Here is a 27,522-nt window from a genome sequence, read left to right as displayed (position 1 = left end):
CAAACAGGTGCCATTAATACAGGTAATGAGTGGAGGACAGAGGAGCCTCTTAAAGAAGAAGTTACAGGTCTGTGAGAGCCAGAAATCTTGCTTGTTTGTAGGTGACCAAATACTTATTTTCCACCATAATTTGCAAAAAAATTCTTTCCAAATCAGACAATGTGATTGTCTGAATTTGTTGTCTCATTTTGTCTCTCATAGTTGAGGTCTACCTATGATGTCAATTACAGGCCTCTCTCATCTTTTTAAGTGGGAGAACTTGCACAATTGGTGGCTGACTAAATACTTTTTTGCCCCACTGTACATATAACTTTAGCTGCCAAAATACAGTACTACATTGTATTATGGCCGGGCATCTGTTTTGCCTGTCAACAGAAAAATAAAGTATAAGATACTAGCCAGATCACTTTTCTTAGGAATCCCAAACTCTAAACAACCCCCAAGTTTCATATTTTCTCAGAGGGAAAAGGCCTAAGTCCTACTTAGGAAGAAGGAAAGTTCCATAATTGCTGACATTTATATGACTTTATTCACAGTATTTACTGCATTATCTTTTGGGTAGGGCTGTTGTCTAACTGCAACAACTTGAGTAATATAAATCTTTTGTCACACCCATTCTTAATTCCCATTTTCCAATAGTGATCTGTATATGTGTGTATGTGTACTTCATGTATATTTTTATATATTTGTTACAGTATAAGCAGATACTTATTTGAATCTACAAAGCAGCAGATGGAGACAAGTTTCCTGAAGCCCTCTAACGGTGCATCTGAAATATTTTTTGGGTGAAAACAGACATACATGGTTTCTTTTGCTGTGAGAAAGACCAGTTTCAATCCCTAACTTCTAATGATATTGTCAATATACACAATATACAGAAGAACAACCCCTAGAATCTCAAAAGTGAAGGCAATGCCAAGTTAGTTCAATATGTCGATTACTTGATGTGCAGTAGAATATTAATTGAATAATGGATCATGTCATCAGAAAAGCTGGAAGAGAAAACCCAAAGAAAATGCACCAAAAGTATTTGAGGAAAAATAGAAAAAAAATATAAAGTAACTTCTGATATTCACAGCATTAAAAGTACAAATACATTTTAACCTAAAGTTACATTATTTTTCTTTCTATAATTTATCCTACCTAATCATCAAAACCATAAACCACAAGTTTATTTTCTGCATAGTCGGTATAGGATATGGCTTCAAAGTTCAAAACACCACTACAACTGACTGTATTTTATATTACAATTTGTATTCACTATAAAAGATAGATCAAATTGGAGCACATCACAGTAGTCCAACCTACTATCTGTCAACCATGAATTACACTAGTCTCCCACCTGGTTACATTTGGTCTGTAAAATGAAAAGACCCATTATTGACCAACATTTTGGTCTAAATTTACACGTTTGCTTAGCAGATTTTTGATGGCTAACTAAAGTTTGGAAGGGGGGGGGATCAGAGTTTGTGACTCCAGATTTAAATACCAGTTGAACCTGAGGATGTTAGGGTGAATTAATCCAGAATATATGAATGCCTTCTAATGCCCAGAGCTAGTAACAGCATGTTACTCCTCCCCTAAATTAGGATTTGGATCTCCATCCTCCTAGAACACTTGTTGAAACATCTGTTTGGCAAATACCTGAAGACATGCCTGTTTGATTATGCTTTCCTAATAACTACTCCAGGATTAAATGGGGTTTTTTATAGATTGCCTGTGATAAAGTTTACCATATTTTGGTTTTATTTGTTTTTTTAAAAATATAATATCCGCAGGACAGCGAGTCGTCAGTTCAACAGAAACTGTTCAACAGAAAACTCTTTAAAACTCGGCTGCTCTTTCATGCTGGTCCGAATTTGGGTAGCCCGTCATATTATCCTTTTCCATAAACTCAAAGCGGTGTTTGACTCAAAACAATTCGAAAAGCCTTAAAAGAGAATAAAACGACCCTAGTCGATTTATTTTATTTATTTTAGTAAACTACTTAAATGATTCGTGTAGGGTTTCAGGAGTCGCCAAGTGTTGCTTTTAAAGAGGTAGCAACCTTTTTTAAAAAAATCCGAAAAGAGTTTGGAACGTGGCGTGGGAACCCCCGAAAACCCGGGCACCTTCCTAGATATCTCGCCAAAATACAAACACACAGACAAATAGCCACGCGTTTCGCCTTGGCGACCTGTCTCGCCTGGAACCTCGCGCGACCAGTTTTAGCAGAGGAGGCCCGGACGGGCAGGCAGGCGGACGAGGGAAAAGTAGAGGAGGAGGAGAGAGGCGGCTCCCTAGTCTCATTCGGCGGCCATTTGCCTCCGCCCCTCGTCCCTTTCCTCGTTGCCACCGGGATCCGATCCCGCCAGAGCTGCTTTTTAGCGCCGGCGGCCGAGTCGCGGAGGAGCGCCCTTTGGAAGCAAAGGCGGCTGGGCCGGTAAGTTGGGAGGACGTGGGGTGTGGTGGTAGTGGTTGTTATAAAAGCAAGGTGAAGTTTCCCCGAAGAACCCCGCGACCAGGCTGTTGCTTCTTTCCTTTGCTTCCTCCGTCTTTTTCCCTTTGTCGCCCTCGGGAATCGAAACTCTCCAGAGATCTAAGTTTCGTTTCCCCTTCCCTCTTCTCCTGTGGCCCGCGAGGTTGGGTCGGTCCTGTCGATCCCTGGAAGGGGGGGTAGGAGAGGGGGAAGTCTTCAGCCTTTTTGGATGCCTCTAGGGTGGCCGCCTCCCTTCGCCACCGCCACACACACACACACCGACACCGACACGCGCGTCACGCCTTGTTCAGATGACCTTTTCCTCCCCACCCTACTCCCCGGATCTATTGCACTTGTCGAACCGCCCCAAAAGGTGTCGCGCGTCCCTGTGACAAAAGTGCGCTTAAGATGGGAGATAAATGAGTCCAAAGTGCGTCGAGGCAGGAATTTTTTAAAAAGTGATTTTAAAATAGAGGATTAAGGCCGTGGTTTTCTGCCTAAACGCCTTGATCTTTTCACCCACGAGAATAGTCGTCTCCCGCTGACCTGGAATTTTGTGGTGTTTCTGAAATATTCTCTGCTCAGTCCTTATAAATTTCCCATTTCTTCCGAAATCCAGCCAATATGGAAAAGGGGAAGTGCTTGACTCATTGGTCCCTCCCCATCTATTTCCAGATTTCCATGGCACTTATGTTTTAGTTTTATTTTTTTTAACCCATTCTTTTAACAGAACGGACAAGGTTAGCTAAATGTTCGTTTCCCCAGATTTTGCTGGGAGGCCTTGATCCTCCATACGTATGGACGAACTTGATCTGCTTAGTAAATTATGAGGATCTTGTATGTGTTTAGTCCAGATATTATTTTGTTAACCTGTTCTAAAATTGGATTATAATGCAATTCCCACTTTTATCTAGGTAGAATAGAGTAAGTGTATTCTGTATATAATGGTTCTCCTGTTTTATTTTCCTAAATATGTTTGTAACCCCATCTTGAGTGCTCTATGAAATTTCCTACATGTAATGAAATAAAACCATAATATGTGTGAAACTGAAGCAATGTGCCATATTGTTGCATGTTAGCAGAAAATTTGAACTACTGTATTGATAGGAATTGCTATGATAGAGGTACCATATTAGAACAAGATGTGTGGTTAGAGAAATCACTATAAATTCCGTACTCTTGTGGCAATTTAAAGCAGATATTCTTTTTGTTTTTATCTACTGTCTATGTACTTAATGAGCATTTTATGTCCTTTACCAAACAAGTTAACTCTGCCATATGCATATACACCTGCTATGCACCCCCTTTCTACCTTATTTCTTAATGTATGTGTCAGTGTATGCAAAGTACTCTCATGAAACCACCCACCCTTTTTCCTATGAATATTTTCCCTTCCCCATAGCCAAGATTTCTACTTGCTCCTACTTAATTCTCAGACTATGAAATTAGTCCTTTCATGGACCTGTAAATGATTGTTTGGAGAAGGCATACTAACTGAAATTAATCAATTAAGCAAAGAGACAAAATTCATAACACCTCCTTCCAGGTTCCTAACCCAATAATACATGCAGCTTTGCTATAACCTTTGGTGAGTCTTAAACAATAGGCTTTTGGAAAAACAGATCTGATACTTATATGTACTGTCTTGTGTGAAACTGCCAGCAGTAGCTGGTTTGTATACACAGTCCAGATTCAATCCCACATCATATGTTTTTAAAAAAACTGGAATAAAAGATTTGAAAAGATTTATTCTGTATCTCACAGAATCATACTTAAAGTAACCAATATTATATAGCTAAGCCAATTTGCCAAAGCAGCTTTATATATCCAAAAAGTGCAACACATTTAAAGTTCATACTTATAATTTTTTAAAGTTAGAGTCTGGAGTTGTTTAAAAAAACAACTTTGAATTAACCATTGTTAATGAGCAGAATCAGTTGAATTATATTGACATGTTTAAGGTTTTAATCATATGGTTGAAGATTAAAATTTAAATCTCCCAGTTCTGCTAAACTTGACCTTTGAAGAATTTCAGGCTTTTACAAGGACATGTGAAGGCAAGTCCAGGCAACAAAGTAGAAGGTATTTATGCCAGTTTATTCTCTCTAGTACTGGTGGAAGATAAGATTTCTGCCATCATTTGAATTCAATTAGTCATTCAAAGTAGAAACTCCAGGAATGCTCTTAATGTATTTTATGTGAGTAGGCTGGTTTTCCTAATCTAGCTCAAAAAAGTCTCTATCTGTAGTCAAGATCATCATTTTGCATAATACCAGAATTTATGCATGACCGTCTCCCAATTTCTTATAATAGGAAATTTAGTAGAAAGGCTTCTTTTCCCACTTGGTCACTGCATCTAATAATGTATGAACCCCAGTGCTTTTAAATAATTATTGAATATAAATGCATCATCATCTTACAAATAAAATATTGTTTTATTCTATATAGTGAAGTGTGTCTTATTGGGAGACACTGTCCTATCATGTTTGCCTGTCCAAGGGATGGAGTGTACAAGAATGACTTTAGTCTTCCAACTTTTGATATGAATATAAACACTGTGATCATGAACTATTTAGGTGGATGGGAAGTTGCTGAAAAATTGATTGATTTGTACTTATTATAGAAATGGGGGGCGGGGTGGATTATCTGAATTCATGGGTGTCTTCAGGCATAGAAGATGTCTATGCCTAGGCACAGGGATAGGAGAGACATTAGTCCCTCTCATGGGTGACCCTGTGACTTGAATGGAGAGTGCATAACCAGTCCTGTCCTAGATATTCCAGTAGTTGTCCACACAAAGCTGTATCCTTCTGGACGGTCTGTAGAAGTTGGGATTTTTCAGTACTGCTTTATTGACCCAGTTGTGGTTAAGGGAGAGATGGGCCCATGTTTAACAGGTGCCTCAAGGCTTTATGCTTCATGCTTTTCCCTATCTACATAAAAGTTTCGGGAGAAGTCAGCTATCATTCTGGGGTGATAGTCAGTTGTACCTTTCCACCTAAAACTCATTTGGAGATGCAATTGAAATTCTGATTGTGAAAAAAAGAGACTCGGACTCAATCCAAACAAAATGGAGTGGGTACTAATTTAAAAGCCAACTGATTCCAATCCTGCACCATTTTTAATTCTCGAGGTTGCGCTTTCCCAGGAAGAGCCGTCTCCTAAGTGGGTAGTCAGTCCCACGGCTCTTGCAGCTCCTGCTTGAAGAACAGGTAAAAAGTTGTGGCTAGTGTTTTAGTTGAAGCCTTACCCTGGAACAGGGCACTCTGAAGATGGTCACGTGTGCTCTTATCATCTCTTGATTAGATAACTAGAATTTGTTCCAGATAGGGCTGCCCCTGTAGACCAGCCAGGAACTTCAGTTGATCCAGGTTGTCTCAGCATATGTGCTTCCTCAGCCATTGCTCTATCATGTTGCTATAAGTGCTTCACCAATTACTGGTGTATTTCCAATTCAAGATGCTTTACAGTACCTAATAGTCTTCCTTCCCCAGATAAATTTTGTCCATCCCATTCAACTAGGCAATGCTTGTCAGGAGGTGTGGCACAAACATCTAACAATAGGTATATTCTCTATGTGAGTTCCCTCCTTTGGAACAGCTTGCTTCCTAGGCAAGAATGACCTCCACTTTCATGGTTTTCCAGAGTCTGATGAAAACTTAGTTTTTACCTTTGGATATTAGCTGTACAACTTTGCTGCCTGTGTTAGTCTAATGTTTTAAGGAAACTTGGTGTTATTTATTATTTTATATGTTTAATATCAGTAAACTGCCTGGAACTCTTCCAGATTGAGAGGATATTAGCATTTACAAGCTACTTCCTGAATTCTTGTGATATGTTGATTCTACTTGGTTTCTACAATTAATCCTTCTGATAGCTCCTGGTGCTGATAGCAGGGATGTAACATTATTGTATGTATTATCTGTTTTGCAAATGTTTTTTCCATAGCACAGGGACATTTAGAAACTTTGGGAAATGTAAATGTGTATCTGCTTTAGGGAGAAACAGTCTTGAAAACAGAAAAGTCTTGATTTCTCTTGAAACATTCACAACTTCTTTTTTTGGTCTTATTTAGGAACAATGTTAAGTTTCTTTCGCCGAACACTTGGACGCAAGTCTATGCATAAACATGCTGAGAAAGAGCGGCTAAGAGAAGCTCAGCGAGCTGCAACTCACATCCCTGCAGCTGGAGATGAGAAATCTATAATTACATGCAGGGTCTCTTTACTGGATGGAACGGATGTCAGTGTGGACTTACCGGTATGATACATTTAATGTATTTTATCAAGAATCTTGGCAAATGTTTAAGAAAATGTGTCCTCCTTTATCTCTCAGTTGAATGGAATACATTGTATTCATGTGATTTAGTCAAGAATGCAAGAATTATTAAAGTTAAAAGGTTCTTAAAAGCTGTTGATCATAGGTCTTCCAACAAGGATTTTTAGAAGAAGTAAGGTAAAGGTAAAGTTCTCCTCACACATATGTGCTAGTCATTCCTGACTCTAGGGGGTGGTGCTCATCGCCATTTCAAGGCCGAAGAGCCAACGCTACCCGAAGACATGTCCATGGACATGTGGCAAGCATGACTAAATGCCAAAGGCGCATGGAACACTGTTACCTTCCCACCAAGGTGGTCCCTATTTTTCTACTTGCATTTTTACATTCTTTCAAACTTCTAGGTTGGCAGAAGCTGGGACAAGTAACGGGAGCTCATTTCATTATGCAGCGCTAGGGATTCAAACCACCAAACTGCTGACCTTTCTGATCGACAAACTCAGCGTCTTAGCCATTGAGCCACCACATCCCATCTTAGAAGAAGTACTAAGAACAAAAACTACTGAGGGTTTTTACTACTCTCTCTTTTTCTGCAGCCCCTTGTATGCTATTCAAATTTTCTAGAGAAGGTTGTGGAACTCTCCAAAGCAGATTTGGGTTGTGTGAGAATATTTTTCTTCCAGTGTGTTTCAGATTAAAGAGCAGTGAAAGAAAGATGCTTTGACAAGGTTTTGGCTTTCTGTGTTTTTTTTCTCCAGAAGCCCCAGGAGTACTTTGTAAAAGAAAAAGACTTGTATGAGTTAAATCTGACTCCTGGAGTCTTCATGAATGAATCTGTGAACTTCTCTTAGCAGCAATTTGTATGATTTTAGGATACTTTTTTTTCAACTTGCCTGTCTAGCCAACACCCCAGCATTCCCATGTTGTTTAGCCCAATTAACTAGAGCTGACCTTTTTAAGCAAAATGATCTGTTTATTGCCTCTGACTGATTTATAATTCAGTTAAAGATGAAAAGAATTATATACGAGTTTTTGTCCTTTATTTCTTTTTGAGAAGTACTGATAATTGGAAAAGATAAACTACGCAAGCCTCAGTTCTAAAACAACAACAAAAATACAGCAATTCTTTTTTTTAATGGTAGATTTAGTTTAATCTACTTAATAGTAGATTGAAATATTTAACTGCTATTTGGACTTTTTCTGGCCAGGACAAAATTTTGTTAAACCTAAATACTGTATTTTAATCTAGAAATGGGTGGATTTTTATTCCACTCTCTGTATTTGTAAACAATTTCATTTGCTTTATTATTTACTGTCATTGTAGATAAAATATTAAAGGCCAAAAGCCAAGAAATTAAATAAAGTTGAACATATAAATTATGTAACTATAATAGGTCAAAAGTCAGTAGATTGAGACATTGCCTTTCTATTTTGCTGAAATAGAGTTCTGATGCCATCTAGTTATTAAGATAAATCATTTTAGAAATTAAAGTATTCTTGCTTTTTAGTATCTCCTGGAATAAGCTGTATTTCATTGAAAAATTGAATGAGGCAATACATTGTATTTCATCAATGTATTGCCTCAGTCACAACTGTTAACACGACAGCATACAAAAGTGCATATTTAAGTGTTAAAACAAGTAACAGAAAAAAACTATTCATAACAAATAATAGTAATGTTACTAACATTACATTGGGAAAACAGCACAACAAATTAAAACATACATCTGTCACTCGGATCACAAACCATTGTGCTGAAGATTTGCTAAAAAGGCTAAGTTTAAGGGCCTTATGTAAATACAAAAGGGTTTGTGGTAGAGGTGGGTTGCTTCCTGTTCAGCTGAACCAGTAGTTGAATTTGGGCCTGGGTCGCAGAACCGGCAGCAACACAGGCCTGCCGTACCCCTGAACCGTGCCCCTCGCCACCGCTGGGCCGGCACCATTTTGGTTTTTAGTGGCTGCACGTGCTCAGTTCACTTAAATTGTTTTGCACATGCACGAAGAACTATTTACATTGAACAGCACACGTGCGCAGATTGCGAACCGGTAGTAAAACCAGCAGCAACCCATCCCTGGTTTGGGGCCATAAAGACTTCAGGAGGAATTCTGGTCCAGAGTGCAGGAGTGGTCTCAGAGAAGATTCATCTCTCAGGATCTACAGATTTCACTGCTCTATTGATGAAGCAAGCTGACCCTTCTAGATTTTATAGGATGCACCAGAAACAACTGGTCCCATAGATATCTAGGTCCTAAGCCATGAAGGACTTACTTTGAATTCTAGCCAGAGCAGCTTATGTAGTAGTGTTACACAGGCAAAATAAAGCTGTTGCATTTTGGATCAGCTCTAGCTTCTGAGTGTTCTTCAGGGGCAACCATATATAGAATGCATTGTTGTAGTCTACTCCAAGCAGGAGCAACTGCATAATAATGATCATAATCTGAAGATACCTCCAGATGCTGGGACGATCATAACTGGCACATCACATGAATCTGTGCAAAAGCCTTTATCTTTTTCATTTATGGAAGAGGTACTGTTTGATTGGGGGGGGGGGGAAGAGTATTTTGCGGGATCAGCAAGATTTCTGGAAAAAAATGACTTTTGCAATGAAATGGCTTTATTCAGACTTGCGACAAATGCAGACCTTATGAATTGCTCCTTATTTTATTTTTAAAAACAAGTAGTTTTTTTCTCAGTTTGAATTGCCTCAAAATTCTGTTAGGAGATGTATTTAAAGCTTCGGTATTGTGTGTGCATGTTAAACTCTTTAACCTTTTCTGAATGTTGGGTATGGGAGAAAAGCAAGCAGGAATTTAGGTTGACAGCTTATGGTAACTGCTTAGGGGCATTCACAATTTCCCATAAAAGAGATTTGTTCTGATTTTCTCTGCATCTAAACTAGGCACATAAGAAATTTCAAAAGTTCATAGTTATTGTCATTCCTTTTCAGTAGACTAAAAATCGTTGGATTTTTCTTTTAGCAGTATTTCTCCTATTCACCATCTGGAATGTCATGAGATTGAAATCATCCCCAAACCCTCAGACATTGTCCACTTTTTCTATATTGAATAATAGACCATATATTTATGATTAGGTGAGATGGCATTAAGATTTATTATATGACCATTTCTTCCTTTGAGGGAATGGTAATAATTGTGTTTCCCATCAGTTGTTGGCTTTATAAAAAGTACATAATTGATGTTTGAGTTTTAAAATTATTCAAAATGCATACCGATCATAAATTGAAACCATGGATACCTTTCAAGGAATTGCTTTTAGTTTTTTGCAACTTTTGAATTGAATTTTGCATTTAAATTTTTATTTCTGATTTGGATTTAATAAATAAAAAATAGCTTGTTCTGGATTTTATAATATAATAAGAAAGAAACTGAATTATTGCAGAGAAACTTTTAATACCAGATACTTTAGGGATGCAGGATTCCTGGAATATAAACAATTAATAACCAATAGTTTGGGAATAATTATATACAGAAAACAATTTCATTTAACTTATTGTATATTGAGATGCGATTGCTGATCTTTCTGTAATGAAATATTTGATTACTACATAAATATTAGATAGTATAATTATTATTGGAACTTTAAAAATAGTTCGGATAATCACTTTTAGATTTTTTTAATTTCCTAATTATTTTACTTAGCATATATGCATTGTAAATTAGAATGAAGGTTCTTGAATAGTTGGTTTGGGACTAAAGTTATGGTTAGGAATGAAATGCACAATCCCCCCTCCCCTCAAAAAAACACATCTTGGATTACAAACTATGTGTTATCTGAAAGAATTTAGAAATGTTTTTGGAAAAATTCTGTTAACAATAAAGAAATCTGAATTTCTTAATAGTGTTGGCTTCAGTAATCAATTTTAAGTCCTTTTGGGAACTGCATAGATAATTGGAGATAAAACCATAGGATCTACTATCATAATACAATAAGAAGTTTGAGTTCTAGAACTACTAAAAGTTTCTGGTTCATTTAGTAAAAAATTAACTATTATAATTTGAAGCCAGAAGAGCAGGTAGTTATTTATAAAATTGTGGAATAGAGGAATTGAAAAGAACAGTATTTTATCCAGACTTTAATATAGAAAATCAATTACATAATTTTTAAAAAAATCCCCGGAGACAGAGAACCCATGATTTCCATAGATATTTCCTTCTGTTTGAAAGATCTTGTCATCAGAAAGTTTATCCACATATCTAAATGAAATATAGATAAGTACAATGCATACCTGTAGTTTGGTCCTAGTTTTATATGGAAAGGAAAATTGTTCCTGATTATTTTACCTGGGGAATAGTTTTAGTTACCTGAATGTTTATATCATTTGCCTCCTCAATCTCTTTTTCCAAAGACTGAATTTCACCTCATTCTTTAGCCTGTTCTCATAAAACAGGTCCTCAATTTTTTTTGGATTATTTTTGTCACGCTCCATTGGACTTGCTCTAATTTGTAATTTGAGAAGTTGAACATTTTTGTCTCCTTCTTTGAGGTAGGAAACAAGCTAACAAGTATGCACATCATCTTGTCCCTACTTTATCCTCTTATATTTGAATATTTAACTTTCCTCACAGTTGAAAACGCCATGCAAAAACTCACTGGCTGTAGATATAGACTTGGATTTGGGAGCTGGGAAGGAATGAGTGAAAACTTAAGGAGAACTTTTCAGAAAAGATTGCTCAGTCCTGAGAAAGAGGAACGTATGGGGATAGAAAAACAGAATAACCCCAAATGGGGCAGAGCAAAACCCTGAGGGGTTTTTCAAAATTCTGTTACTCTGCAATAAAGAGCATTCTTGGAATTCCTGCCATGAGTGTTTCTTGCCCACACTGGATCATGCTTTCTCAGCCCAACACACCTTCCCAGATTATTGTAGCAGGGGGAAAACTGGAAGAAGGTGTGTTACACATACCATCTTGTATTCCTGCAGGAAAAGTGGAATAAACATTTCAACAAATCATTATCAGTTCAATTATCAATGTCAATATGTTCACTGCTATTCTTTTTTTGGTCTCTGTAGTTTTATAGCTAGAATTTATACCTGTAGTGTCAAGAAACCTGGAGTACGTCTTGGCAGCTTCTGGCCTCAGAAGTAGAGTTAATCTGTAACTAAGGTATATCTTCCTAACTCGATTCCTCTTGCAATTTCAGAAAAAAGCCAAAGGACAACATCTGTTTGAGCAGATAATGTACCATCTGGACCTTATTGAAAATGATTACTTTGGTCTACGATTCATGGATTCAGCACAAGTGGCTGTGAGTATCATGGTATTTTTTGACATGATCTAGTAGATTAAATTAAGTGGAATTTGAGATTTATGTATTATATGGTGTGTTATAAACATGTTTTTAATGATAAAAAAATTTATCAGTGTTGTTACTTTAGAGCAGGCGTAACTAACTCAAGGCCTGGGGGCCAGATCCGGCCTGTGGGGTGCTTAGATCCGGCCCACGGGGCCACCCTGAAAACAGCAAAGGACCAGACTGCGGTGCCTCTGCCAGCAAAAATGGAGCTCAGGAGAGCAGCATGTGGCCCTCCTGAGCTCTATTTTCTCTGGCAGAGAGTTGCAGGAAGCTATCACAGCTGAAAACGGAGCTCATGAGGACTGTGTGTGCCCCTCCTGGACTCTGTTTCTCTGGCAGAGGGTCGGAGCCCAGGAAGGCCATCACAGCCTGAAACTGAGCTCACAAGGGCTGCGTATGGCTTTCCTGGACTCCTTTTTTGCTGGCAGATGGTTGCAGGATGCATGATGCCCCTGACATGAGTGACATCATGCTGTCCATGCCCACCCCGGTCTCCCGAAGTCAAACACAACTTTGATGCAGCCCTCAATGAAATCAAGTTTGACACCCCTGCTTTAGAGGCTCTTAGTCATGCAAGCTGGAATTGTCCAACATATATGTAGAGTACTCAAGTTTGGTAAATGTTCATTTAACATCTTTTGGAAGAGTCTGGTAATATTTTTTCTCAACTAACACATTTTATTAAAAGGCATATGCTTTCAGATACCCTTTGATTTTTTTTGCTACCATAGGTAATGTAGTTCTCCTAAAGCAGTGGTCCCCAACCTTTTTATCGCCGCGGACCAGTTAGCCTTTGATAATTTTACCGTGGCCCGCTGAGCGCGCGCAGGGGTGGGGGAGCGTTGTTCGCGGTTTCGGTGGAATACGTCGATGACCAGCGCTAGTAGCGTAGCCTTGCGCAGGCGCAGTTCAGTATGGCTAGCGTAGATAGCGTAGCACAAACTGCGCCTACGCAAGGCTACGCTACTAGCGCTGTCTACGCTAGCCCTACGTAGCTGCGCAGGCGCTTTTAGGTTTTTTTCAGGAATTGGCCAGCGCTGAAGCGCTGAAAAGGAATGAGAAGGGCGGCGCTGGACACAGGGGGGCGGTGGGCCGCTGGTGACGTCAGAGTGCCACCAGCGGTCCAGTAACACCCCTTGTGCCAGTTAGCCCTAATTTGCATACAGAAAGAAACTATGGCCCCCGGCCGCTGCAGCAATTATGGCCCCCGGCCGCTGCAGCGATCATGGCCCCCGACCGCTGCAGCGATCATGGCCCCCGGCCGCTGTAGCGATCATGGCCCCCGACCGCTGCAGCGATCATGGCCCCCGGCCGCTGCAGCGATCATGGCCCCCGGCCGCTGCAGCGATCATGGCCCCCGGCCGCTGCAGCGATCATGGCCCCCGGCCGCTGCAGCGATCATGGCCCCCGGCCGCTGCAGCGATCATGGCCCCCGGCCGCTGCAGCGATCATGGCCCCCGGCCGCTGCAGCGATCATGGCCCCCGGCCGCTGCAGCGATCATGGCCCCCGGCCGCTGCAGCGATCATGGCCCCCGGCCGCTGCAGCGATCATGGCCCCCGGCCGCTGCGCGGCCCAGTGCCAGGTTCTCCACGGCCCGGCACCGGTCCGCGGACCGGGGGTTGGGGATCACTGTCCTAAAGGGTTGACATCTTTCATCTGCTATTCTTTTATGTGCTTCGGCCAACTCACATTAAAAAGGTTGCTGCTTATAGCATATTTTCTTATAAAGCTTATATCCTCAGGTTATTGTCAGTACTGGGTACCATACTAATCTAAGGTAACAAATCAATTGTTTGTATTTGTGTTCAGTCATTTTCACTTATTTATAGTCTGAATGCATTTATGTGTTGGTAGGTTTGAAAAATTGTTGGAAAGCTTGTTTTAATTTGAAATTCGTTTTATGCAAAGCATAATGAGATATAGTGTCCAAGGGAAAAAATGCTTACTTTATTCTGTGAGCTATGCCTGTGTTGAAAGTTTTGTGTTCTTTACTGTTCATCTTGCTCCTCCCTCTTACTTTATATTAGAGGTAGCAGTGAGTTCAGAATCCTTTCCCAGTCAGCATAATGCAAGATATCCTATCTAAGTCCCAATATCTAACTTTTCCCTAACAGCTAAGTTAGGAAATATGAATGTTCTTGATTTATAGCTCTGCTTTCTTCCCTGCAAACACTCAAATTTAAAAAAAAGTAGACTTTAAAAAATGAATAATACATATTAAAATAATCTGAACAGTTAAAAGCATGGTAAACACATGGATTTTTAGGGATTTTCTGAGAGCTGAGAGTGGAATTCAAGGATTACATTTTGAGAGCACTGCAGGAACTGGTCCTGTTGCGCATACCAGAAAAAAATGACCCTGGGACATAGTGGGTATCTTCAAGAGGTTCTTTCCTGCCATTTTTAACAATTGGATTGGTTTACAATCAGAGTGATGTCAGAATTCTCCTGAATAATTTGGGTTTTTTTCTCTCTCTCTCTCTCCCTCTATCCATTCACACATCTGTCTGTCCTAAGATTTGAGTGTTTGAAAAGATTTTGAAAGTTAAAATTGGGGCACATTTGGATTTCTTGATGATGAATTCTGGTTCTATTTGAATAGCTCTTGGATTTGTTATTTTTATAGTAGACAAAAAGAGTTTGTTGCATTTGGTTCTGATCTGCTGCTGCCATGATCCAGTGAATATATAGGTTTAGTTTTGCTGATCTTCTTAACTAGGGAGTACAAAACATGTGTGTCTCCAAATGTTACTGTTTCATTTTATTGCTCTTGGACTACTGAAAGTTCAGCATGAAATATTTCTTGTTTCTGTGATCAAATGTAGGGATTCAAAATTTAGGAAGATCATAAGGAAAGTGTTTCAATCCATCAGTGTCATAGAACATATACTGAATGTTCCTCAGCCCCACAGAAGCTAAAATGCAAGTGGAAAAACATAGATTCCTCCTCTCTAGTTAATTGAATGATATTTTATTCAATGAGTTTATTTGAATTGAATTTAAGCTTTTTTTACAGTGGCTTTTGGTTCAGAAGTATCCCTGATTAGTCATACAGAATGGATGATTGCTGTTAGATAGGTGGATTCATTTCTGTTAGTTCTGTTGAACTTCTTCAGTTTGATGAACATTTCTGGACCTTGCTGATATGGGACTGAAATCACAATATTACAGGGGACCTTCTATCGGTGTAAGAAAATGCATCTTATTTAATTTCTTTGCCACTGATTTATGGCAAAAGTGGATTTAATGCACTAGTTTTGCCTCATCATCCCACCCATTGTTAAAACATTCAGCCTAATTTACTTCATCCCTGTCATTACAGCACTAACCTTGTGACCTGGATGATGTCGTTTTAAATAGTTTTTTAGTCACAAGGGGATCACCACTTCTGCATTAGGGCAATCCACCAGAGTTCTGTTTTGTCTCCTATCATGATTTTTCTTTGTTTCCAATATGTAAGAGTTCTTGCGGGTTTTTTTTATTTGTTTGTTTGTCTCGTTGTTCAATATAGCACTTCAGGATGTATTGAATCTTGGCATTGTATACTTTCCTAGCACAAGAAAGCTAGGATTCCAAGTAAATAAATAAAACTGTACAACTGTTGGAGGTCAATTTTTTTTAAAAAAAATATTCTCCAAACAGATGAAAATAAATTATTATTTTTTCAAATTGACCACACTTTATGACCCACTGTCATAGAGAGGCATTTTAAACATTTATTTTGGCTGTTAGGGACTATAAAGGTTGTGTCTTGTAATGTCAAAAGTGAATCAGTCTGAACAATTGACAGACTTTAGGAATGAGGTGAATACATGCACTTTGACTTACATTTTATTGAGAACATTGCTAAAAACCATACTGAAAAATTGGCTACTTTGCCATTAAAATTTAGCATAGTGACTTGGTGCTATAAAAGGAAGCCAGTGGCTACTTACAGGGTGTTGATTGCCTACCTGTTTTACAAAATAAGAATTATTCCCCATACATACAGAGGAAGTAGAGATCATTCTATCATTGGCATGATCTTTCTCGAGTCTGGCAATGGGAGAATTTTCTTTTCTCCAGTGCACTGCTCAGAGAGTCCAAATGCTGGGTTAACACAGCCTATCTGCCCTTGGACTGAGTGATGTTTTTGTTGACCACGCCTCCCTTTGCCTCTGCATGCTCAGTTCGAAAATTCAGTCCGCCCGAGTTAGGACTGTTTTTGGGAGAGCTCCAGTCTAAGGTCAGATAGGCTGGAAAAAGTTTCCCACTTTGGACCACGATCATTCTCTCGGATAAAGAAAATTACAGTTTCTACAAAAGCTGTCAAATTGCCTCCATTGAGGTTTCTGTCGCTTTAAAAGAAGGGCTACCGGGCTTCTCTGCTGCTGCTGGTCGCAAGCACTGCAGAGGATCGGAAAGGGCTCGTACAGCGGAGGCTGGCGAGCGGTAGGAGCAGCTAGTGGGGTAAGCGAAGTTCCTAGTAGGAACAGGAAAGTCCCAGGGGGGAAAAAAGCCCCAGTGAAGGCTCTGAGAAGGCTCTGAAGCTGGCAGGCCGGGTTGCTAGGGTTCCCTCAGCTGCTCCATTCTGCCCGGCAACAGCGGCGACGGTTGGAGCCTTCGTGCGCTTTTCTGGGCTGTAAGGCTGAAAAGAGCGGGAGGAGCTGTGCGCGCAGCCGCCGCCATTTTGAATCGCTTCGGAGCGCGTTGAGGAGAGAGAGAACGCGCGGCTCGTGTGGAGAGCTGATTCCTCCAGCCTTGCATCTAAAGTCAGCAGGAGAAGCCGAAGCAGCATCAGCGGAGCCTCAGCCAGCCCTCAGTGACTACAGAACGCCGCAAGGAGGCCGCAGATTAGCCTGGGGAGCCAGCTAGTCTCTCCCTCCTGTTTGCAAGCTAAGTCTCGGGGAACCGAGGGCGGTGGGAGGAAGGAATCCGACCCCCAGGCGGCCCTTCCCTCCTGAAGATTCTGCGAGCGCATTTGGACCTCAAAGGCCAGCGCGTGCCCATCCCAGCTCCAGCTATCTTCTAGGCCTTGTGGGGACCTGAAATGGCTGAGGAATGCAGGGAGGCCTTAGGGGATCAGGCAGGGCCCTCCAGCAAACGCAGTAAGCTGGATCCCTCTGTAAACAAAGGCAAAGGGCACAAGGGCTCACTTGAAAGGTCTGCACCAAGAGCCTCAGTGGATCCCAGGGAGGTTTCAAGGCCCCAGCAGCCAGAACCTAGCCCAGACCATCGCAGCAGGGAGTCAGCTTCCCCTGATCGTGAGGCCCAATCCCCTGGGGACAGTGAATTCTTGTCTGGGGATAACTATATATCCAGGGATCCATCTCCTGAAGCGTCTTGGGGGTACCCCGACTCCCCTAGCTCCTCCATTGGAGAGGAATGAGATTCTGTCCAGAATTCCCTGTGTGGGAAGGGTGAATCCAGCCCAGGCAGGCCTAGCCATCGCAGGCCCAGTAAGCAGAAAATAAAAAGGGGAAAAAGCCCTGCTCTTTCTGAGGAGATGAGGGAGGAGAGCAAGGCCCCGAAGGAAAAAAACAAACCTAAGGCCTCCACCTCTAGGGAGCCTGTATCCTCCTCCCCATCTTCTAGCCCCTCTCACTCTGGGCTTTCAAGTTCTGAGCAGGAAGAAGGGGAAATTTTCGTGCTTTCTGAAGACGAAAACCCTACCCCTGATAAACCAAAATTCACTGGCCTGTTTCAGCCGTCATTATTCAAATCTATCTTGCACAAAGCCATGACGGCCACAGAGTTAGGCCCCACTTCCAGACCTGAGACTTCTCAAGCTTCCACTTCCAGGGATCATAAACACGGTTTATTCAAGGAGACAGTAGAAACTCCTGAGGTTATTCCTGTGCCTGACCTATTTATGGACGCGGTGCAGCGCCAGTGGCTACAGCCAGGCACCCTAACCAACCCCAGTGGGGGGGACAGAACATTATATGCCCTGGAGGGTAAAATGGAGGAAATCCTCAAATTTCCGGAAGTAGATGCCCCAGTTGTGTCTCTAACTTCCAATTCCAACCTGCCAGCTGAGCTCCTAGAGGGACTTAAGGCAGAAGATAAGAGGTCGGAAAAGGCGTGTCATAAGACACACATGGCGTCTGCCTGGGCCATTAAGGCATCCACCTCTGCCTCTTTCTTTATCAGGGCCACCTTATTCTGGCTACGCCAACTCAGGTCCAGACCACCGCCCAGGAAATCTAGATGGTGCCATGAGCTAACCAAGATTATTACCGCTGTCGAGTATTCGGCGGACGCCACCTTGACAGCAGCAAAATTTTCTTCCAGGGCTCTCGCTTCCAATATCACCTCCCGCCGCCTCTTATGGCTCAGGCATTGGCAGGCCGAAATGAAGGCCAAGTGGAAGCTGGCATCGGCCCCATTTAAGGGAGGCCTTCTGTTCAGGGAGGCCCTGGACAAGTTTGTCACCGAAACCAAGGACAAACGCAAAATCCTTCCTGCAACCTTTAAAAGGGGTGACCGGAAAGGGGCGGGGTCCTTTCGTAAGAGGCCTTACAGGAGTCAGGAAGCAGGGCAATCCTCTCATCCTTCCTCCTATCAGAGATCCTTTCAGGCAGGGGGGGATAGGCACCAGGACAGATCCTTCGGTGCTCGTGCCAACCAATCCCAGTCTTCCTTTCGGAGAACATTCCGAGGAGGAGGAAACAACAGTGGTGGCTCCCGGCCTTTTCGTAAAGGAAAGTGACGGTCACAGGGATCCCCCCATCGGGGGTCGGCTACGGCTGTATGCCGACAGATGGGAGGAGATAACTTCGGACAAGTGGGTCCTCAACACTATTCGCAGGGGCCTTGTCCTGGACTTCCTAACCTTTCTCCAGAGAAAGTTTATTCGCTGTCCTACCCCCAGGAACCCAGAGAAGAGGGAGCGCATGAGGGCAGAAATCCGCCATCTCCTAGAGATAGAGGCGATAGAGCCAGTTCCCAAGGGTCAGCAGGGGAGGGGCTTCTATTCGATACTCTTCCTAGTGCCCAAGAGCTCAGGGCCATCTTGGACCTCAAAAGTCTAAATCAGCATCTGGCTTACAAGAGGTTCAAGATGCAGTCACTCCACTCCATCCTGGACTGTGTGAGGGAGGGGGACCTATTGACCTCAATAGATCTCAAAGAGGCCTACCTGCATGTCCCCATCCATGCGGCCCACAGGCGGTTCCTGAGGTTCTGTGCGGAAGGGAAGCATTTCCAATACAGGGCACTTCCCTTCAGGCTATCATCTGCGCCCAGAACGTTCACCAAAATTCTGGCAGTACTAGCGGCTCATCTCCGCAACCATCCGGTTCGTCTAGAATGTTATTTAGACAACATAATCATTCATTCTCTCACCACCAAGCAGGCACACCGCGATGTTTCTCTAACTGTGCAGACCCTGCAGCACCATGGCTTCTCTGTCAACATGGAGAAGAGCCAGTTCCGGCCATCCACCTGTATACAGCACCTGGGTGCAGTCATCAACTCCACCTCCTGCCAGGTATTTCTTTCTCCAGACCGGCTGTCCAACCTGAGACGCAGAGTGAAGCACTGCAGCCTTGCCAGGTCGGTACCCATCATTCAGCTGTCCCAGCTCCTGGGGATAATGATATTGTGCCTGAGGGTGGTTCCCTGGGCTCATCTTCACGCCAGGGAGCTGCAGTGGTTTCTGCTGCCAATGCAGAGGGCCAAGAACAGCAACTCACTCAGGCGGGTTCGGCTCCCACGAAAGGTGATCTGGTCTCTGGCATGGTGGAGGTCCAAGGCAGTCAAGAAGGGCTGCTTGTTCAAGGAGCCGGAAAGGCTAGTTGTCACCACGGATGCCAGCCTCCTGGGGTGGGGCGCCCACTGTCAGGGCCACCTAGCCCAAGGCCAATGGATTCAGAGGGAGGCTGCCCACAGCATCAATTGGCTGGAACTGAGGGCAGCTCGCCTCGCGCTGAGAAGGTTCGCCGCTCTAGTAAAAGGGGCTCACGTACTGTTGATGACAGACAATGTGGCGACAAAAGCGCATATAAATCGACAAGGGGGCACTCGATCAAAGGCCCTCATGCTCGAGGCGGAAGCGCTGGGCAGGTGGGCGGAACGTCATCTGGCTTCTCTCAGTGCAGATCACATCTCTGGCGTAAGCAACTGGGAGGCAGACTGGCTGAGTCGCCAACGCATCGACCACTCGGAGTGGCGCCTGCACCCGGACCTGTTCCAGCAGATCATGAGGAGATTCGGCAAGCCACAGGTAGACCTGTTTGCCACACACAACAACACACAGCTCCCACGCTTCTTCAGTCGCTACCACTCGCCCCAGGCGGAGGGAACAAATGCGCTGAGGTCAGTGTGGCCTCAGGGACTTCTGTATGCCTTCCCTCCACTTCCGCTCATTCCTCAGGTGGTGAACAAGCTCCTGGCCGAAAAGGCAGATCTCGTTCTGGTGGCTCCCTTCTGGCCCAGAAGGCCCTGGTACGCAGACCTGATCAGTCTCTCAGTTCAAAGACCTTGGAGAATTCCCCGGGACAAGATTGCCCTCAGCCAAGGGGCCATCGCCCATCCGGAGCCCCAGTGGCTGCAGCTAGCCGTTTGGCACTTGAAGGGGAGCTCCTGAGAAAGCAAAAGTTCTCTGACCAGGTCATTCGAACAATCCAAGCGTCCAGGAGGCCTTCTACTACTAGAATCTACGATGCCACCTGGGCCGCATTCTCACAGTGGTGCAAGACTAGAGACATAGAGGCCTCTTCAGCCTCGATCCCTCAGACCCTAGACTTTTTGCAGGAGGGTCTGGATAAGGGCCTTGCGGTCAGCACCCTCAGACGCCAGGTTGCAGCGCTGTCTACCATCCTGGCAAAGGGCTCCTCTCGCTCACTGAGTCAACTCCCTCAGATCAAGAGCTTTCTCAAGGGAGCAGCGAACATCAGCCCTCCAGCTGTTCACCGGTATCCGTCATGGGACCTTCCATTTGTGCTTAAGGCCCTGACCAAAGCCCCATTTGAGTCTTTAAGAAAGACCAGTCTGCGCCACCTTACCATCAAAACTGCTTTCCTGGTGGCCATTACATCCGCTCGCAGGGTATCCGAGCTGGCTGCGCTCTCTGTCAGGGAGGATTTGTGCGTAGTTCACCCAGACAGAGTAATTTTGAGACTTGATCCGTCATTTGCTCCGAAAATTAACACTCTGTTTCACAGGTCTCAAGAGCTTATTTTGCCCAACTTCTGTCCCCATCCTTCTCACCCCAAGGAGCGTGAGTGGCACAAGCTGGACGTGAGACGAGCCGTGCGAACGTATGTAAAGAGGACAAAAGACTTCCGCCGGTCAGAGGCATTCTTTGTCTCCTTCCTCCCTGCGTCCCTGGGCCACAAGGTCTCCTCTCACACTGTGGGACGTTGGCTACGCGCTTGCATCAAGCTGGCATATGAACACCAGGGCAAAACAGCTCCGAGACAGGTCACCGCACAGTCCACTAGGAGCGCAGCAACGTCTGCAGCCTGGGCAACCCAGGCCTCTATCCTAGACATTTGTAGAGCGGCCACTTGGGCCTCCCCCACGGCCTTTATCAAAAACTATAAAATTGACACCTTTGCCTCAGCTGAAGCCTCTTTTGGCAGAAGAGTGTTACAAAGAGTGGCTGAAAGGACAGAGGCTACGGCGCTTCCCCACCCTGGGACTCAATAGCTTGGGCATGTCCCAGCATTTGGACTCTCTGAGCAGTGCACTGGAGAAAGACCATTGGCTTACCTGAACGGTCGTTCTCGGGGCACTGCGAGGAGAGTCCAAACCCATCCAGGTGTTGATATATATTGAACGATGTGACTGTATTGACTGTAACTGATTACAGGACGGTTTCCTTCGTTTTCGAACTGAGCATGCAGAGGCAAAGGGAGGCGTGGTCAACAAAAACATCACTCAGTCCAAGGGCAGATAGGCTGTGTTAACCCAGCATTTGGACTCTCTTCGCAGTGCCCCGAGAACGACCGTTCAGGTAAGCCAACGGTCTTTCTCTAGCTAAAGCAGTGTTGTGGACTTGTGGAAAAACAAACTTTCCCTCTTTGGCCAACTTGCTTTCTTATCTACAGGAAATTCTGTGTTAACAGAAGAGTATTATAATGGTATTAAATGTCAGGGTTACAGTAAATTATTCTCTGGCCTTTATTCTGTGTAATAGATTGTCATTTTAATTTTTGAGTTTGAAATATTGCATCCTGTTTCCAAAATGCGGCTGATTATTATTATTATTTTTGTCTTCTGTTGTGTTTTTAGAAAAGGCAGTTCTTGATGGAAGTACATATGCCATGCTAAGCTCTCAAGGAATGCCATAGTAGAGACTAAATAGCTTAATATGCTGTAGGACAGGGGTCCCCAACCTTTTTGGTTCTGAGGATAGGCAATGGAGGCATATTCAGCCGGTTTAGTCATGGGGGGGGGGGGGTTTCAACCTAAATCCTCTGCATGCATAAATGAGATTTTGTGCACTTGCTTGTTGCATTGGTGGCCCAGTTCCCAATGGGCTGTGGTCCGGGGGTTGGGGATTCCTGCAATAGGATGTACTATTCAGCAGCATGTCTTACTAAGTAGGATGTCTTACTAAGTAGGATGAGCCAAGGTGGCGCAGTGGTTAAATGCAGCACTGCAGGCTACTGCTAGATCAGCAGGTCAGCGGTTCAAATCTCACCGGCTCAGGGTTGACTCAGCCTTCCATCCTTCCGAGGTGGGTAAAATGAGGACCCAGATTGTTGGGGGCAATATGCTGACTCTCTGTAAACCGCTTAGAGAGGCCTGAAAGGCCTATGAAGCGGTATATAAGTCTACTGCTATTGCTATTGCTATAGTCCACCTTAAATACAGGTAGGGTTATCATTCTAATTGGGACCATTGTTAAATGAAATTGTCATAGAGCAAAACATTGCATGACTGCAGCAACAAAACTTCTAATTTATCAACAACAGTCCTGGCAATCCAGATTGCAATCATTAGGCAATGACCTCATGCACATGCTTAAAAAAAACATAGATGGGAGGAGATAAAAAGTTGAAATGCAGGCAGATTGTGCAGGACTGGGGAACATGACCGCAGGATACTGCAGTAGTCATAACTGTGGGCTAGTTGCCATGTGTCCCAATTTTGATCACAAGACGTCAGGAATGTTGCAATGGCCACAGCTTTGAGGACCCATCATAAATCATTTTTTTCAGCACCATCTTCACTTTCAACAGCCTTGGAGCAAATGAACATAATCCAAGGACTACTTGTATGTTTTGGGATTGACTATGTATATAACTGCAAGAATCACATAACAACATTTTTGGACTGAGAAAACCATCAAATAATGTTGCCTTTGAATTTGCATTGTCATACTGGAAGAAATGATGATTGTTGCATATATGGATTTGAATTCTTGGTCAATATTCAGGGATTATCAGACTGCCTGTCAGTTAATATAACAGTGGACTATTTAAGGCAAAATTGCTCAACCCCTTTAACCATTTGATGTCGTTTTATTTTAATTTATATATCAATTTGTGTTGACATTTTTTACTTCGTTCTGCTGAATAAATTTGCCAGAGTCTAGTTTATGTTTCCCTGAGTCCCCTCAGGGAAAAGGGCGGCCTATAAATGCTTAATAAAATGAAAAAAAAAATGAAAATGAGAATAGGGAAAGTAGCATTTTCCATGCATTATCATGAGCTGGCTTGGCTGTTAACCTTGGCGAGAAATGTCTCTCACCCTTTGTGCCCTGTGTGCCACATTACCCCACCCCCCTCTTGTGTGCCATTCAAGCTAAATTCTTGGTGATAGTGGTGGTGTTAGGAACTGAGTTGAACTAAGTGGTGTTGGTGCCTGTCTCTGATCTGTTAACAGCCCCCTTTTGGAATGTGGAGGAGGTAAAGAAAACAGGCTGGAGCTGAAGCAAACATATTCTCTCCCCCTGAAGTGTGGGAATATCCTGTCTCTCTCCTTCATCCTAGCTTGTGCTTTCATAGCACCTGCAGTGCTCAGGTCTGCTGAATTGTTCTCAGCAAAGCAAGTTTAAATTGGAGGATACCAGCTGCTGATGGATCACTATCCCTCAGAATGCCCATGATGTAATTTCCTATTGCTGATTTATTGCCTGGGTGTCTAAGAAAATTACCTAATCCATTTCCTTCTGCACCAAGAACCAGCTGCCTTCATGGATAACAGAGCCAGCCTCCTTAACTACTTAAAGTGCTCTCCAGCTTTAAATCATCGTTTATTTATGCTATAATTCTGCAGGAAAATTTCTCCGTTTGTTAATGCAGCTATTGACTTATTATTTTGCTAAGGTACTGGTTTCTTTGGCAAGAATGAATGTTTGATTACAGATAAGTTTAAAGGTATCATGGGATTGTATAAGTATAAAATACACTAATCCCTAGCATTTTTCCTCTGACATCACACAATCTTTTCCAAAATGTCCTAACTATGGGGAAGTATTTGCTTAGGGATATAATGGAAAGAAAAAAAAATACTGTAAATATGATCCCTTGCTCAGTTCATAAAAGGACACATGAATCAAAAATTAATTGAAATCAGACTGTTAGGGCTTAAATCTAGACAGACTATGAATGAAAGGTAACTGATTAACTGTGATTGTTGCTCGTTGCTGAGGCAACCAGTGTACAGCGAGAACAAATCTGACTATCTGATTCGAAGGACATCAATTATATTCCTAGAGTTCTAGAACAAGTTGCTTTAATTTGCCCATATAATTGAGTCACTAAGATTCCTTTGATATACTGTACATGGAATTTGCTCTATTTCTTGCATTAGTTGCATACATTAAAATCATGGTTTTGAAAAACTGAAACTGCACTTGTCTTGGTGTTCTTTGGCTTCATCTTTCATTGTGTTAGAAAAATAATTTACAACGATGCTCATGAAAATGAATTACATACACTTCCACTCTGCACTGTTTTCTCATTGTCATTATTTGATGACAACCCTTAGTCAGGCCTTCAGACTAACAAGACCATGTACTTATGTAGGCCACCAGGCTGAAAGGGGAGGAGGCTGCTTGCCTCTTTGCTTCCCACTCACAGACATTTAAATTAATAGGGCAAGAAGAAAAATAACTTTTTCTGTTTGCTTAGTTTTTCTACCTAAGAGCTGTGGTGGTGCAGTTGTTAGAGTGCAGTACTGCTGGCTAATCCTGCTGACTGCCATCTGCTTGCAATTTGGCAGTTTAAATCTCACCAGCTCAAGGTTGACTCAGCCTTCCATCCTTCCGAGGTCAGTAAAATGAGGACTCAGCTTGTTGGGGGCAACAGGCTGACTTGTAAATTGCTTAGAGAGGGCTGTAAAGCACTGTGAAGCGGTATATAAGTCTTATTGCTATTGCTACCTTGTATTCCACCTTCCCCTCCTATGAGCACAAGGCAATACAGGCTGACAGCAGTAATTGGGGCCAGAATTTCCATCACTAAGCAATGCAGTCTTAAAGTTCAATGCCATGTGACTGTATCACTTAGAGATGGTGATCTTAATGCTGTCATTAAATGAAGATGGTGAATCTTTAAATCTGGATGTCCTTATTGACTTTCTGCTGTTTTCCAACAAAGTAAGTCAGTGAGAAAGCCAGCAGGAAGTCCTGCATAGCTTGTAGCTTGGATATTGGGCAGGTAATTAACTGCTGTGGCAAGCCACAAGCACAGTGGGACCATAGGAGTGGAAGGGTGTGCAAATGTGCTGGGCTGAGTGTGGACACTGCTAATGGCAGGAGGGCACAAAAGCTACTCTGGGTTCCACTGCCCCCCTGAAAACTATTTTACTATCTTCTTACTCCCATTGCTGACAAGAAATACCTTTCTTGGCCTTTCCCAAAGCAGTGACTGACCTTCAGAAGGCCTTGTACTTTGACTTTAAGAAGGCCACACACAGCCTCAGGAAGACAGTCTCAAGGAGCAGCAGCTGCCTCAGGAGAGCCAAGATGGATGTGTTGCCTTGTCAACAGCAAGAGTGTGAGGGTGGCAAAGGTTAGGTAGGGGCAGCAGTGGCAGCACAGTTCAGGGTGGCAAAAAGGTATCATGAGGGAGGTAGTTGTGGGGGGAGCTGACCTGGAGCACATGCTGTGCTCGTAAATGTGAGTGGCCAAGTGCCCCAAAATTGAAAGTTGACTCTGATGACTGTGGGGGCATTGCAATGGCTGTAACTTGAAGAAATGAGCTTAAGCACTGTTCAGCACCATATACGGTAACCTTGACCAATTGCTATTGAATAGTCATTAGACGAAGGCTATCTACATGTGTTCTTTTATCTCATTTTATATTCATAGCACTCCTGTGAGGTAGGCTAAGATGAGAAACCTAAATGAGATTTGAAAGAAATTTTTCAATCTGCATTTGAGCTGCTGCAGTCTAGAAACTAATGGTATACAGAACGTTTCTGATTCAGCTTGTCAAATTTGAAATCTCTTATTTCCGGTGTAAACATTTCCTAAGCAGAACTGGTTGCTTCAATCATTTTTACCGTCAAAACATGTTCAAAACAATTGAAGTTTCCCACTTTGAACAGATTGGTTGTTCCAAACTTGATAAGGAATGCTTCAAATTCAATATGCTCTTCACAGCCCTTCTAGAAACAGTTCATTTGGATAATTTACATTACAGGAATCTCCTAAATTCAGTATATACTTAGTAATTGATGTGATAGCCTTTTTATTATAGAAGAAACTATAACTAGTCTACCTACAAGCTATCATTATGTGATTTGTATATATAGTTTTAGAGATGAGAAGAAGCCTATACGTAGCAGAGGACTTTACGCGTCACTTTAAGTCAGACTAATCAGACAGTCGCAATCGGAGTAGTGTCAATTTTCACTATTATGAAAGCAGAAACTTCTCCCGTCTCATATCAACCAGCACACTATTAACCAGATAAGTGTGCCCCAACTGATACCCTTCAGATATGTGGACAGCATTTATTAGTCTTAGCTACTGTATATACTCGAGTATAAGCCTAGTTTTTCAGCCCACTTTTTGGGCTGAAAAAAGCCGCCTCGGCTTATACTCGAGTCAGTGAAAAATTTGCCCGAAATGGAGGAGAAAAAGGGGCGGGGCCATGCCGCTGGGTGACACTCGTGAATGGCCCAGTGCCCCTGTGAGTTTCCCCTCCCTCTGTGTCAGTTTGCCGCGCAGCGCGCACCGCACCATCCCCCCTCCTCACGTTCTAATGTAATGCAGGGCTGTCTTACGATTCCCCTTCCTCCCCCTCCTGCCGCTCTGCAACGATGTCCCACCTCCTCCTTGTTATGGCAAGCAGCCACATAGCGATGTCCCACCTCCTCTGGTACAGTGATCCAATGATAGGAATCACTGTGCCGTGTGTCATAGGAGGCGGGACATCGCTCCCGCGGCTGCACGGGACATCATCATCACAGCGGGACATCAGCATCATGGGGTGAGTGAAGTATTTCATTGAATACACCGCTAGTTTACTGTTTTTCTTTGAAATAAATATTCAAAAACATTATTGGTATCTATTTTTATTTTTGAAA

At 42.9% G+C, this 27,522-nt stretch overlaps 1 protein-coding gene across 3 annotated transcripts in view; it reads left to right on the top strand.

Annotated features, from left to right (window-relative positions):
• The first annotated feature begins 2,285 nt into the window (after nucleotides 1-2,285).
• EPB41L5 (erythrocyte membrane protein band 4.1 like 5) overlaps nucleotides 2,286-27,522 on the top strand; it is an 87,635-nt gene continuing 62,398 nt past the window's right edge. For all 3 annotated transcript variants that reach the window (XM_014068205.2, XM_014068204.2, XM_087712137.1), the window contains exons 1-3: nucleotides 2,286-2,422; nucleotides 6,534-6,718; nucleotides 11,898-12,002. In XM_014068205.2, coding sequence (XP_013923680.2) covers nucleotides 6,539-6,718; nucleotides 11,898-12,002 — 285 coding nt within the window. In that variant the 5' untranslated portion in view covers nucleotides 2,286-2,422; nucleotides 6,534-6,538. The remainder of the gene's footprint in view (nucleotides 2,423-6,533; nucleotides 6,719-11,897; nucleotides 12,003-27,522) is intronic.

The sequence above is a fragment of the Thamnophis sirtalis genome, unplaced genomic scaffold (assembly GCF_051295495.1).
Source record: "Thamnophis sirtalis isolate CommonGarterSnake01/CBP01778 unplaced genomic scaffold, rThaSir2_p1.2 scaffold_1, whole genome shotgun sequence".
In the NCBI taxonomy this organism is placed as follows: Eukaryota; Metazoa; Chordata; class Lepidosauria; order Squamata; family Natricidae; genus Thamnophis; species Thamnophis sirtalis.
This window is presented reverse-complemented; position numbering and strand designations above follow the sequence as displayed.